The following is a 15,035-nucleotide window of genomic DNA, read 5'->3' as shown; positions in this document are numbered from 1 at the left end:
TTTCTTCTTTTGTGTTTCCTGCTTAGGGAAGTTTCTTTAGCATTTATTGTAAAGCTGGTTTGGTGGTGCTGAATTCTCTTAGCTTTTGCCTGTCTGAAAACCTTTTCACTTCTCCATCCAATCTGAATGAGATCCTTGCTGGATAGAGTAATCTTGGTTGTAGGTTTTTCTCTTTCATCACTTTAAGTATATCCTGCCACTGCCTTCTGGCTGCAGAGTTTCTGCTGAAAAATCAGCTGATAACCTCATGGGGATTCCTTTGTATGTTATTTTTTGTTTTTCCATTGCTGCTTTTAATATTTTTTCTTTGAATTTAATTTTTGTTAGTTTGATTAATATGTGTCTTGGTGTGTTTCTCCTAGGGTTTATCCTGTATGGGACTCCCTGTGCTTCCTGGACTTGGGTGACTATTTCCTTTCCCTGTTAGGGAAGTTTTCAACTATAATCTGTTCAAATATTTTCTCAGACCCTTTCTTTTTCTATTCTTCTTCTGGGACCCCTATAATTCGAATGTTGGTGCGTTTAGTGTTGTCCCAGAGGTCTCTGAGATTGTCCTCAATTCTTTTCATTCTTTTTTCTTTATTCTGCTCCTTGGCAGTTATTTCCACCATTTTGTCTTCCAGCTCACCTATTCGTTCTTCTGCCTCCGTTATTCTGTTATTGATTCCTTCTAGTATATTTTTCATTTCAGTTATTGTGTTGTTTATCTCTGTTTGTTTGTTCTTTAGTTCTTCTAGATCTTTGTTAAACATTTCTTGTATTTTCTTGATCCATGCCTCCATTCTATTTCTGAAATTCTGGATCATCTTTACTATCATTACTCTGAATTCTTGTTCTGGTAGGTTGCCTATTTCCTCTTCATTTATTTGGTCTTGTAGGTTTTTACCTTTCTCCTTCATCTGTGACATATTTGTGTGCTGTCTCATTTTTTTTTTTTTTTTTTTACAAGTGGGATTGTGTTCTTGTCTTACTGGTTGTTTGGCCTGCGGCTTCCAACACTGGAATCTGTAGGCTATTGGGTAGAGCTGGGTCTTGGTGCTGAGATGAGGAACGCCATGAGCTCTCACTCTGATGAATATTCCCTGGGGTCTGAGGTTCTCTGTTAGTCCAGTGGTTCTGACTTGAAGCTCCCACTGCAGGAGCTTCGGCCCGACCCTGGGCTTGTGATCCAAGATCCCGCAAGCTGCATGGGGCGGCAAAAAAAAGAACAATAACAAAGTAAAAAATAAAATTAGACTAGGAAACTAACAGATATGTTAGAAAGAATATAAAAATATAGATGAATCAACAACTGGAAGGTACATCAGTACCACAATAGTAAAAAAAAGAGGAGGAGGGAAAAGAAGAAAAAAGGGGGGAAGACCTTGGCTGAGGAGGGTGGGGCCTAAGCAAGGGTGAGGTTTGGGTGGTGGGCGGGGCCTATGCTCAGGACCCACAGGGCTGGAAAAGGTCCTGGGGGCCATGTGGGGTGGGGCTTAGGCTCAAGGAACAGAAGGGGCCCAGGCGTGCCCCCCACCCCTGGTCTCAGAGGGCAGGGGACCTCACCTGGGAGCCCAGCAGGCTTCCTGGGCTCTAGTGGGCGGGGCAATCGCCCTCCGCTCCTCTCCTGCTCCTCCTGGATGACCCCTCCCACCTGCCTCTCCTGATCTCCCCAGCCTCCCTCCTATGCCTCCAGGATCCATGTGGCCTGGATCAGGCTTTGGGGGGGTGGGTACTGGTTTGGGAGCTCAGCAGGCTCCCTGGCCCAAGTGGGCCGGGAGATTGCCCTCCACTCCTCTGCCGCTCTTCCCAGAGGGCCCCTCCCTTCTGCCTCTCCTGATCTCCCTGGCCTCAGGGGCACTGATCCTGTCTGGCACCCACTTCTCCTCCCCTCTCAGTCCCCCTACATCCTACCAGTTCACTTTGGGGTTCCTCCCGTCTCCTTGGGCGTCAGAGTTCCCCACCCGCAGCCTTCAGGCACCCTAGTTGTGGGGAGATGCTAACTCTGCGTCTTCCCACACTGCCATCTTGACCAATATTCCTCTAACAGTTTTTTGATGGAGTCTTTAGGGTTTTCTATATATGTATCATGTTGTCTGTAAATAGTGCCAGTTTTACTTCTTCCTTTCAACTTTGCATACTTTTTATTTCTTTTTCTTGCCTAATTCCTATGGCTGGGATTTATAATATTATGTTGAATAAAAGGCAAGAATGGGTGTTCTTGTCTTATTTCTGATCTTAGAGAAATAGCTTTCAGCTTTTCACCACTGATTATGATGTTTGCTGAGAACTTGTCACATATGGCCTTTATTATATTGAAGTTTGTTCCCTCTATACCTGATTTATTGAGAGTTTTTAATCATAAATGGATGTCAAGTTTTGTCCAATGCTTTTTGTGCATCTGTTGAGATGATTATATGGTTTTTTATCCTTCATTTTGTTCATGTGATTATAACATTGACTGATTTGTGGATGTTGAACCAAATTTGCATCCCTGGAATAAATCCCACTAAATCATGGTGTCTGATCCTTTTAATGTGTTGTTGAATTCTGTTTGCTAATATCTTGTTGAGGATTTTTTTCATCTGTGTTCATCAGGGATATTGGTCTGTAATTTGTGTGATGTCCTTGTCTGGTTTTGGTATCAGGGTAATGCTAGCCTCGTAAATTGAGTTCTTTGAATGTTTGTAGAATTCACTAGCAAAGCCATCTGGTCCGGGACTTTCGTTTGTTGGATATTTAAAGTTACTGATATTAGTAGAGATATTTAGTATCCTTACTAGTTATCAGTCTATTCCGATTTTCTGTTTCACCATGATTCAGTCTTGGTAGGTTGTATGTTTCTAAGAATTTATCCATTTCTTCTAGGTTGTCCACTTTGTTGGTGTATAATTGTTCATAGTAGTCTCTTACCCTTTCTTTTCCGTTTTAAGAGTTGTAATAGCTCCTCTTTCATTTCTGATTTTATTTATTTGAGTCCTATCTCTCCCTCCCTCCCTCCCTCCCTCTCGCCCTCCCCCCCTCCCCCCTTCTCCTTTGTTGCTTAGTCTAGCAAAGGCTTGTCAATTTTGTTTACCTTTTCAAAGAACCAGCTCTTAGTTTCACAACTTAGTTTATTTTCTAATCTTGGTTATTTCCTTCCTTCTGCTAATTTTGGGCTTTGTTTTTTCTTCTTTTTCTAGTTTCTTGAGTTGTAAAGTAAGGTTGGTTATTTGAGATTTTTCTTGTTTCTTGAGGTAGGCATTTGTCTCTTGACCTTCCCCCTTAGAACTGCTTTTGCTGCAACCCACAAATTTTGGTATGTTTTATTTCCATTCTCAGTCGTCTAAAGGTATTTTAAGATTTCTCTTTTGATTTATTCTTTGACCCATTGGTTGTTCAGTAGCATGTTGTTTAATCTCCACTTATTTGTGAATTTTCCAGTTTTCTTCTTGTAATTAATTTTAATTTCATACCATTGTAGTTGGAAAAGATGCTTGATATGATTTTAATCATCTTAAATTTATTGAGACTCATTTTGTGGTCTAATATATGGTCTATCCTGGAAAATGTTCCATGTGCACTTGAGAAGATTGTGTGTTCTGTTGCCTTTGCATGAAGCGTTCTTTATATATTTGTGAAGTTCATCTGATCTTATGTGTTGTTTAGGTCCAATGTTTTGTTACTGATTTTCTGACTGAATGATCCATCCATTGACTTAAGTGCAGTATTAAAGTCCCCTGCTCTTACTGTATTGCTGTCTATTTCTCCTTTTAAGTCTGTTAATATTTGCTTTATGTATTTAGATGTTCCTCTGTTGGGTGCATAAATGTTTACAAACGTTATATCCTCTTGTTGGATGGACCCAACAAGAGGATATAACATTTGTAAATATTACATTATCATATGTAACATGATAACGTCTCTTATTAGAGTCTTTGTTTTAAAGTCTGTTTTGTCTAAGCTTTCTTTTGGTTTTTATTTGGAATTAGGATAATTAGAATTGGTTTGATTTAACTAAGCAATTTCAAAATGTTTGGTTCTTGTTATCTGGGCTTTTGCATGCTAAAGATTCAAAATGTAATATTATAATGCACTATATATTTAATGTACCATTTGGTTTAAATGTTACCTTTCTTTAAAAGTCACCTTTCTGTGTTTGTTAATTTGGCAAGCTGTGGAGCAAGCCTCTGTGGGTAGCAATAACCCACCTTTCAACACAGCAGTCACAGTAGGCTGAGAAGATAATGAAACTCTTCTTATTCTGGCCTAAGCCTGAATGGTTTTCTTGAGGATTCCATGGAAGCAAACTTGAATTTCCAGATGGACTAACTTTAGTGACTGGAATTGAAGAGGTCACAGAGAGCATGGTCTGAAGGGTGGTTGGACTGAAATGAAAGAAGAGAGTAAAGGAAAGTGATGGAAGCAGTTCTGAATGAGGTCATGCATTCTTCTGTGGCTACTCTGAGTGATTTAGACTCTGCCCTAAGATGCAGAGGATCATTCTCCTTTTAAATGGCTTCTGTTGGCTCAGAGGTGGTCAACTTTTAGTGGTTCTTTTCCTATTTTGAGTGGATTCTTCATCTGCAGAAGCAAGAGCCAGTAGCTCATACAAATCAGTGCTCCTATAAAAGTGAACCTCTCATTTATTTTCTCTTGAAAGGAAGCCTAAAAAGAACAGACAGCTCAGTTTCCTTGGGCCAAGGAATCCTCTGAAAAAGATAATGTATTTATGATTTCTGATTCTTTTGTTTTCAGATCACATGAAAGGATTAAGAGCCCCTACCTTGAAAAGAAGGTTGGAGTGCAGGTAATTTCTTTTCTTTTCTTTTTTAAAATTATTTATTGGGCTGAGCTGGGGCTTAGTTGTGGCATGTGGATCTTTAGTTGCAGCATGTGGGAACTTTAGCTGCAGCATACAAACTCTTAGTTGTGGCATGTGGGATCTAGTTCCCTGACCAGGGATTGAACCCAGGTCCCCTGCATTGGGAGCGCAGAGCCTTAGCCACTGGACCACCAGGGAGGTCCCCAGGTAACTTCCTTTGCTATTTATTTGTGTGTTCTATTTTTTTAAGTAAAAATTTTAATTGAGCTGTAACATCTACATAGAAAAGTACTCACATCATATGGGAATAGTCTGATGAACTTTTATAAGTGAACACATGTGTAGTGTCTGCCCAGTCCAAGAAATAGAACAGCATCAATATCCTGGGACAGAACCCTGTCCCTCCCCCAGTCAGTCTTCCCCACCCACAGGTAACCTCTCTTCTGACTTTTGTCATCATCATTTAGCTTTGGTTGTTTTTGAACTGTATTTAAATAGAATCATACTGAATAGACTCTTCTACTTGTTTTCTTTTACTTAACATTATATTTGAATGATTCATTCATGCTATTGGGTGCAGTAATAGTCTGTTCATTTTTATTTCTGTAAGAGTGTGTCTGTGTGTGTGCGTAAATGATTGTTCCATTATAAAGAGTCATATAATATTGCTGGATCCTTTCTTAAAGCTGAGTCATTGCATTCTTTTCCTGCAGTCATTGCCTAAGTCAGATTCCAAATTCTCAAGATATATGCAGTTGACCCTTGAACAACACAGTGGTTAGGGGCACCGACCTTCTATGAGGTCAAAAATCCACATATAACTTTATAGTTGGCCCTCCCTATCCTGGTTCCGCGTCTATGGGTTCAACTAACTGCAGATTGTGTAGTACTATGGTACTTATTTAGTGAAGAAAAAAATTCTGTACGTAAGTGGACCCTCCCAGTTGAAATCCATGTTGTTCAAGGGTCAGCTGTATATAGAAAGGACCCTATTGACTTTTTGACTATTTGATCTTTGACTTAGCAGGCTTCTTTGCTAAGTGATATCAATAGTCTGTGTTTTTGATAATGGTAGCTAATATTTATTAAAAATATATATTCATGGGCTTCCCTGGTGGCGCAGTGGTTGAGAGTCCACCTGCCAATGCAGGGGACACGGGTTTGTGCCCCAGTCCAGGAAGATCCCACATGCCGCGTGGCAGCTGGGCCCGTGAGCCATGGCCACTGAGCCTGCGCGTCTGGAGCCTGTGCTCCACAACGGGAGAGGCCACAACAGTGAGAGGCCCGCGTATCGCAAAAAAAAAAAAAAAAAAAGGAAAAAATATATATTCATACTAGATGTTGAAGATACAGTAGTGAGGAAAATAGGCAAAAATCCCTCTCTTCTTGGAGCTGACATTCTCCTTAGAGCCTCTTGATGATATTTTGAATAGATACTATTATTATTTCTATCTTACAGATGAGGAAACTGAGGAACCAGAAGGGTTAAATTAGTTGCCCAAGGTCACACAGCCAGTAAGTGGCAGGACCAGGATTCCCACCAGGTCTGTCTGATTTTAGAGCCTATGTATTAGTTATCTATTGCTGCGTAACAAACTACCCCCAAACTCAGTGACTTAAAACAACACTGATCATGTATTCTCTCTGTCTGTTTCTATGGGTCAGGAGTTCTGACAGGGTACAGTGGGGATGGCTGGTTTCTGCCTGACTGGGTGTCGTATGGGGGCTGACATTACCTGAAGGCTCATTCATTCAATGTCTGACATCTGGGCTGGGGAGACTCAAACAGTTGGGGCACTTTGGGCATCTCTGTCTCTAAAAAATAGCTCTTCAGCATAGTGGTTTCAGAATAGCGGGACTTCTTAAATGGAAACTAAAATAAAAGTGTATGTCCCAAGAGAGGGCCAGCGGCAGCCGCACTGCCTGGAGATCTAGCCTCGAAAGGCCTGCTGTATTATGTCCATCACGTTCTGTTGGCTAAGGCAGTTACAAAGCTCTGTCTGGGTTCAAGGGGAGGTTAACACAGATGCCTCCTGTCAGTGGGGGAATTTCCATGACCACTTTGTAAGAAGACGGTGTGTGGTTAGGGTGTATACGTCAGTGTGGGCATCTCTGGAAAGTATGATCCGCTGTAGACTGTATTCCTAACCTCTGAACTGGAGTGTTGAATTTTTAAAGATTGTCATGAAGTTGATTTCTGCCCACTAAACATAAACAGAATAGATTTATATGAAGTAAAAGGCAGCCGTCTCCTGTCCCACTTCCCTTTCTGCAGAGGTAGTTTACCATTGGGTGGTATCTCTCCAGACATACCTGATTGTCTAAAACCTGTGTCTTTAAGATGAGAATGGTGAGGACCAGCCTTTGAGGAGGTCAGAGGACACAGTATTTTCCCTCCTCTGCTTCTTGCCCGTCCCTTTATAGTCTCGATGGGACTGAGGTGGGCACTGGAGTATTGGCCTGCCAGCTCAGTTTCTGAATTATTCAAGGCAACTGACATACTTTGAAACATATTTCCTAGTCACCCAGATGTCTCATTCTCGATTTTTTTGGTCTCTTGTTTTCAGCTTGAAGGTGTACTTATACTGTTCGCCTGTTACTAAAGAGCTGTTGTTAACGAGCCCGAGGTACAGATTTTGGGAGAAACGAATCGTAAGTTTTATTTTTTGAATGACACTAATTCTCCTTCCAAGTGGGAAATACGTTTTGAGGTGTATTGAGCAAAGCATTGGCATTATTCACAGCCCGCTTCCTCCACACTGTATTTACCCACAGTAATTACAGTGTTGCTGGTCAGCCTTTGTAATTCATTAGCTTGGAAGAGGTTGGCATTTTATCGCTGCTGATTTTTCTTTCTTGTCCCTCAACATGTTGACCTAGATTCTTAGTTTTGTCTAATCTCACAGGCTCTCTTGCTGAGTTACGTTTTATTACTTTAAAGTATAAAACATTCATTAACATAATTGATAAATCCTTTTATTTAGATCATGGGATAGATTAGGAAAAACAAACAGAATTTATGGGTTATAATAAGAAAGGGATAACAATCAGAATGAAAATAGAATGGATACTTTTGAATGTGGCAGAATAAAATGGATCTATCCAACAGAAGGTAAAGGGGAGAAAAAAGCATGGCACGTTGAGAATGTGAAGATGGTGGTACAAGTTCTATTATAACAGTAATTGCTATGAATATGAATGGATTTACTTCAACCCTGGATCAAAAGACAAATTCTTGGTTTGGGCTAAAAAAAAAAAAAGATCCACCAGTCTTGGTCTACAAGAGACATAAATTACTCTAAAGGAAAAATGCAGGTTAAAGGAGAAAAAATAAAAAGGAAAAAATATAATGAACAATTAGAAGCTAAACATGCCAGAGTGGCAACTTTTATATCATACAGAGATTGAAGGCAAAAAAAAATATCATAAGCGTCAAAGAAGATGTTATTTACTATTAAAAGGAACAACCTTTTAATAGTATCAAGAAGATATGAACATAAATGCAATTGACAAAGTAGCCTCAACCTGGATGCAGTAGTACCTGACCACCCAGTGCTTGAGCAGAGGAAGAACCACGAGGAGCAGATAGCATCAGGGTTTGTGATATGGATTAAACCGTCAGGAACTGGGTGTGCTGGCAGAGAAGTCTGAACAAGCATCACCAAGAATGTTTGATGTCTGATTGCTGGCAGCTTTCCGCTCCCACCTCCACTTGCCCCACATCTGGGCAAACTGATTAAAAAAAAAAAAAAAAAGCCTGCCCCTTCCTTGGTGCCTACATGGATTTCAAACATGCAAGCCCAGGCCCACCCTGTAACCACGATAAAAACCAGGGCCACCTGCTCCCATTTTCTCAGGTCACAAAAACCACTTCCTCCCAGCCTGCTCTCCCCAGAAGGTCCCACAGTGAACATACCGCAGTGTTTTCACACTCTCTTCGTTCATGTGTGGCATCTTCAGTCTTAGCCTCTGATCTGTCAGTTGGGGTGGGATCCGTCCCCCCTCTGCAGAGGGACACAACAGCAAGGCTGTAACCTTGGCCTTGGTATTAGACCTGAAGTTACTGTGGGTCAATCTGGCCAGCAGTCAGGAAGGAAAGCTGAAAAAGGAGAGAGGAGCAGAGATAGGCTGGAGTCCACAGGGACAAATGGGGACCCATGTCTGCCTCCCACTCCTTGGTCACTGAGTTCCACACACGTGGCCCAGGGCTCCAAGAAGCTCGGGAGGATACCCAGCGGAAGACGGAGCTGCCGCCATACTGCCCATGTCGGTGAGGTAAGCCAACAGGTCAACAGCGTACCTGGGCTGTTATAATTTCTGGTGCCTTTCAGAGCATTGAAAAATGGCTGCTAGTTCACGTCTGCCTTCCAAATCTCACACAGGTGTTTCTTGTGGCCACTGCTAACCTGGAAGTGTACCTGGAAGGGGCTTGTAGGATCATTCCAGGTCAGCTGAGTGGATGTAGTTCAAGGCCACCTCATAATCTAAGGGAGAAAGGGTAGCTGGAGAGCTACCCAGACCACTCTCAGAAGCTGAGAGATGAGGGAGACAGGAAGTAAGTGAAGGTACAGAAGATTTAAATGGCGTAATTAATACGTGCGAACCAGACGAAACACAGAGCCTTAAACCGGACAGAGAGGAGATCTTTGGGTAAACTTGGAAGGTTTATCAAAACTGAGCACTACGTCAGTAAAGAAGTTTCAAGAAACCCTAGTGGTCTGTTCTTTTACCATAATACAATGGTAAAAGATGGTAATACAATGGTAATACAATGATGTTGGAAATCAGACATACAAGGAGAGTTAAAATCATCCCATACATATGGGAGCTAAATGCATACCACAAGCAACTCTAGGTTAAAGAGGAAATTGTAAAGAAAAACATACAATACTTAGGACTGATGGACAATGAAAGTGTGACATGTCAAAGTGTGTGGAGCACAGCTCAGTTAGTACTTGAAGGGAAATTGAGAGCATTAAATGCATTTCTTAGAAAACAGACTGGAACTAAATGGAATAAGTCTTTGACTCAAGAAGAATGAAAAGGAGCAACAAAGCAAACCTAAGGATATGTGAAAGAAGAAAATAATAGAAAAGGACAGGTTAGTGATATAGAGACTAACTACCACAGAAAATAAAAGGGAAGATTAACAAAAGTAAAAGCTGGTTTCTAGAGAAATAGAGGTAAATTTAGGGACTTCCTGGTGGTCCGTCAGTTAAGACTGTGCTTCCAATGCAGGGGATGCGGGTTTGATTTCTGGTTGGGGAACTAAGATCCCACATGCCGCACAGTGTGGCCAAAGCAAAGAAACAAAACAAACAAAAGAAAACAAAACGAAATAGAGATAAATCTTGCCAAGATCGATTAAAAGAACAAAGATGCATATAAAAATACAGAATGATAAAAAGGAAAATACCTATTAATAATAGCAGTGCCTTGTCTTGAAAATTAATATGATAGTATATTCAATAATTTAGACACAGTGGATAAATACTGGAAAAGTAGGAAAATACCAAATTGAGGGAAGAAAAGTAGACCACTTGAATAAAGAAGTAGGCGTCAAAGACATTAAAACAGTTTTCAAAGAACCCTTCTTCAAAAAAGCCCCACACCCAGATGGTTTTATAGGTGCGTTTTGCCAAATGTTCAAAGAACAAATGATCCCTGTTGTAGGAGAGACTAAAAAGATAAGCTGCTCAACCTCACTGGCAGAATGGATAGTGATAGTAAGTGGGGGAAAAAGGGCCATTTCACGTGTGAATATCCTAATTAAGGTCATAGCTGACTGAATCTCGCAGTATTAAAAAATAGTGTATCACGAATACAGTGTGTTTATTCCAGAAATGCAAGGATATTTTCACACCTGAATTTCAGTCACTGTAAATCTTATGACATCAGTGGGCTAGAAAGGTGGGAAATTCTGTTTATTCAACAGCTACTTACTGGATGCCTCTCTGTGCTCCTCGCTCTTCTAGTAAAATGTGCACACACACGCCGACCTTTTCATAGCAGCTCAAATCTGTGAATTAGGCCAACGCACCATGGACTGATGGCAGACTGTGTTCTGCAGCAGAAAACCTAAACACATAGAATACATGGAGAGGTGAAGGGAGGAAAATTGAATTCATAGATGTAGGATTGCTGTGTCTGAGGATGTGTAAGTTTATAAGCCATTCAATCCATATTGCCACATCAACTTCAGGAAAGGTACTGTATTAGCTTTATCATGTTTGGGGCTGTTAAACCATTATTATAGTGAAATCAGAAATTGTTCCACAGAGAGTCTGTAACGTCTCTTAGTTCCCTTTCTGTGTTTGAGATGGCAAAGGCATATAAAGCCATGAAAACCCATGAAAATGTATAATGCAATGTATACATGACCTCTTATTTTATTTTAATAGATATCCATTGAAATTGAAACTCCTACCCAGATATCTTTAGTCGATGAAGCGTCAGGCGAGGTAACTAAATATTAAATACTGTGTTTTTAAAAATTATTATTATACCGATCATTAAATGATTGTTTGTCTTTCTCCATGATTTGATTGCTCATGTAACCAGAAATAAAATTTATAGTAAATGAGTGAGTTTGTAGGGAAAAAACGTTTGTGATGTATTTATTTTCTACATCCGAAGGACTGGACCATGTGGGAACTGCTTCTGTTTAGTGTCACATGCTAACTATAGGAGCTCCATAGAAATGATGTTACCATACAGTGTGATTGTCACATTCATTAAGTTTATTATAATGTTCAGGATATAAAACTGTGCTTAATGTTTTTGCAGCAAATTTATGTATATTGTGATCTTTTTTTTCTGAATCATTTTCGTATTCAAGAAAAAGACATTGTCCAAGTGGATCCAATTTATTTTTTTGTCCTTATATTTAGAGGCAGGTACTTTTGTGTTGTGCATTTATCTTTTTTAATAGTAAGTAGGAGTACCAACCCACCTTTTCTGTATTTATTTATTTTTATCTCAAATTATACCTAGGGCTAGGCAGTGTTTTCCTAATCTTATGGCAAATCTAGTTAATATTTGTTCCATAGCCCGATTAGAACCTGCTCTGTGGACACGTTTAACTCTGAAGGGTGTCCTTGGTGGTGTGACTGTGATGGGACAGGGGCCGACATTTCACATGTCCTCCCTGGAGGAGATCAGGCATTGGAGTACTTCTAGACTTACTGTCCTGAGGGAGGGGAGAGGGATGGCCTGAACCTTCCTAAATGCCATCCTGAGCTCAGTTAGCTGACACTTTTGGGGATATGCTGTCAGTGCCGGTGGCCTGTAATGTGTGTTGGTGAAAGGCTTTCTCAGAATCAGGCACCGGGCAGCAGGTGGCTCTTGGTGAGCTGAGTCCAGCCGCCCTGCTCTTGTCCTTTCCATTTCTCCTCTCCCACTGAGACTGTGTGTCTCCAGCTCCAACCAGCGAGAAAGCCCCTTCTAAAGGGCCTTTGGAACGAACGATGTCAGACATCCAGGGGGAGTTACCATGGTCGAGTGGAGAGCTGACGCATCCAGAGCTCTGCCCCACCACGTACTGAGCCCCGAGAGGCTGTAGTGCCCATGAGGCTCCGCCTAACAGGACAGTACAGCGTGCTGCATGGTGACTTGGGACCAGGCTGCATCAGACTTTTTTTTTTTTTAACTGTCCGTGTGGCTTGCAGGAACCTAGTTCCCTGACCAGGGATTGAACCCGTGCTCCTTGCAGTGGAAGCGTGGAGTTCTAACCACTTGACTGCCAGGGAATTCCTTTTTATTTTTATTTTTTTAAATAACAGCTTTATTGAGACATAATTCACATACCGTACCATTCACCCCAGTTAAAGTACACTGTTCAATGGCTTTTAGTGTATTCACAGAGTTGTGTATCCATCACCACAATCAATTTCAGAATATTTTCATTGCCCAGAAAGAAGTACGGGACCCTGTTTCTCCCTCCCCCCAGCTCCTGGCCACTGCTAGTCTAGTGTAAGTCTCTGTGGATTTGCCCATTCTGGACATCGTATTTAAATGGACTCATACAGTGTGCGGTGTTTCGTGACTTCTTTCACTTTGCATAATGCTTTCAGTGTTTATCCATGGTGTAGGATGTATCAGTTCTTCATTTCTTTTTTTGGCCAAAGAATATTCCATCGTGTGGCTAGACCACATTTTGCCGGTTCAGTCGTCAGCCAGTAGACATTTTGGCTGCTTCTCCCCTGGCTAGTGTGAATAACGCTGCGCTGAACATTCACGTTTTGTGTGGACCTGAGTTTTCGCGTCTCTCGCGTGTATACCCAAGAGTGGAATTGGTGTGTCACACTGTAACTCTCCGTTTAACCATTTGTTGTGGGTGAGGATTCCACTTGTTTCCAGGGTTTGGAGAGTGGGGAAATGAGGAGGAAGGCACACCCCGTTCTTGGGAAGTAGTTGTGTGTGTTGTATTCAGGAGGGATTTGTTTAGCTGGGTCCCAGTGATAACTTGTATGATTATTATTTTCTTCTTTTATTTTCTTTTTAGAAGGAAGAGATTGTTGTGACTCTCTTACCAGCTGGTCATTGCCCAGGATCAGTTATGTAAGGGGCTCATCTATTTTGCCCATTTATTTTGTGTAGATATGTATTATATTTGTAGAAATAAACTTGTAGGGTCTAGAAAATAACCTGTACAGGGAGGTTCGAGTCTTATGATGGCAATTCCTGTAATCTTTGCTTCCAAATTGAACTTGGGGGACTGAGGTGCAGGTCACGTTCGAAACGTGGCTTTCTTACAATGGAAGTCTTCAGTAGCAGTCTTTCCACTGGCTTTGCATTTTCCCATCACATGGATTTTTCTCTCCATGAGCAGGGATGATCTCAGTACACAGTGGAAGGTGCTGATGTATTTCAGAGGACATTTCTTGCAAACTCAGCGATATCTCCATCATGTTATTATTTTCCCCCTTTGGGAAGAGGTGCAGCTGAGTGCCTGGTGTGGTTTAGTGCTGTGGAAGTTCCATTATCATAGTGGCTGTGCTTGGCAGGCAACATGGGCTGTGGATTTAGTATATATTTGCTTTATTAGGATTTTGTCTGAGACTTAGAAGTCACTGAGGTCTGTACCCTTTTCAGGTTTTTATTTCAGGGCAACAATGGGACCGTCTTGTACACGGGAGACTTCAGATTGGCAAAAGGAGAAGCTGCTCGAATGGAGCTTCTGCACTCTGGGGGCAGGTACTCTGGGCTTTACGTAATTCTTGAATGTTAAGGCTGCACTGTTTTAAAGGTTTTATTGTTCTCCCCCCCCCCCAAATATGAGCCTTTGTTTCTATTAGAAATCTAACTCGATTATAATAATATTTGTAACAGTAAAGCAAACTTTTCCTCTTGAAACGAGGTAATGGTAACATTCCGTGTGCTGACTGCGGTAGTAGTTACGTGAATTGGTCACAAGTCACTGAACCACATATGCAAAATCTGTGTTATTTTGTTATATGGAAATCATTTCCTGACAAAGTTGTTAATAAAAAAAAAAATTCCAAATGGAACATCCATTTGGATGTCTTAGATTTTCTCTCTCTAACGAAGAGTTTAGATTTTATCCATATTTTATTTCCCATGAGGTGAGTCACACCCCTTGTTTCATTTTTGTTTTCAGAGTGAAAGACATCCAGAGTGTGTACTTAGACACGACTTTCTGCGATCCGAAATATTACCAAATTCCTAGTCGGGTACGTCTCCCTGGAGCACGGCCCGCATTTCTTAGAGGGAAGCTTGTGGGATTACAGATCGCATGGTGATTGTCTCCATTTGCGTGAATATCTGGGAATCCTGAGAATGGAACAGCGTTAACTGCCTTTGAACCTTCCTGCCCAGGAGGAGTGTCTGCACGGGATCCTGGAGCTGGTTCGCAGCTGGATCACGCGGAGTCCATACCACGTAGTGTGGCTGAGCTGCAAGGCCGCCTACGGGTACGAGTATCTCTTCACCAACCTCAGCGAGGAGTTCGGAGTCCAGGTGCCTGACGGCTCTTTCTTTCCTCTTGGTCCTGTCCATCCTCCCAACTCTGCCTTTCCCCTCCTTCCCCCTTTCCCCCCAAGCCCCCCTCCCCAAAAACTGGAAACCGTGACAGCCTTTGTCGTCTTTGTTTATTCGCTTCCTCTTGGGAGGAATTGACAGTGGGAAGAGCCCTTTGGTGAAAAGTCCCCTAAAGGAAGTAGTTTTTCAAAACTGTGGGTCATGAAACAAATTCAGTGTTTGTGACCAGCAATGAGAATAAAATTGAACTAGG

At 41.5% G+C, this 15,035-nt stretch overlaps 1 protein-coding gene across 1 annotated transcript in view; it reads left to right on the top strand.

The window, feature by feature from the left end:
* The window catches only part of DCLRE1C (DNA cross-link repair 1C), a 53,539-nt gene that overhangs the window by 9,093 nt on the left and 29,411 nt on the right, over positions 1-15,035 (top strand). The window contains exons 2-8 of the mRNA XM_082649282.1: positions 4,717-4,768; positions 7,351-7,435; positions 11,185-11,244; positions 13,287-13,342; positions 13,877-13,978; positions 14,403-14,475; positions 14,621-14,761. Coding sequence (XP_082505408.1) covers positions 4,717-4,768; positions 7,351-7,435; positions 11,185-11,244; positions 13,287-13,342; positions 13,877-13,978; positions 14,403-14,475; positions 14,621-14,761 — 569 coding nt within the window. The remainder of the gene's footprint in view (positions 1-4,716; positions 4,769-7,350; positions 7,436-11,184; positions 11,245-13,286; positions 13,343-13,876; positions 13,979-14,402; positions 14,476-14,620; positions 14,762-15,035) is intronic.

The sequence above is a fragment of the Grampus griseus genome (genome assembly GCF_964374135.1).
Source record: "Grampus griseus genome assembly, chromosome: 2".
NCBI lineage: Eukaryota > Metazoa > Chordata > Mammalia > Artiodactyla > Delphinidae > Grampus > Grampus griseus.
Note: the sequence above shows the minus strand (reverse complement) of the source record. Positions and strands in the feature narration are given on the sequence as shown.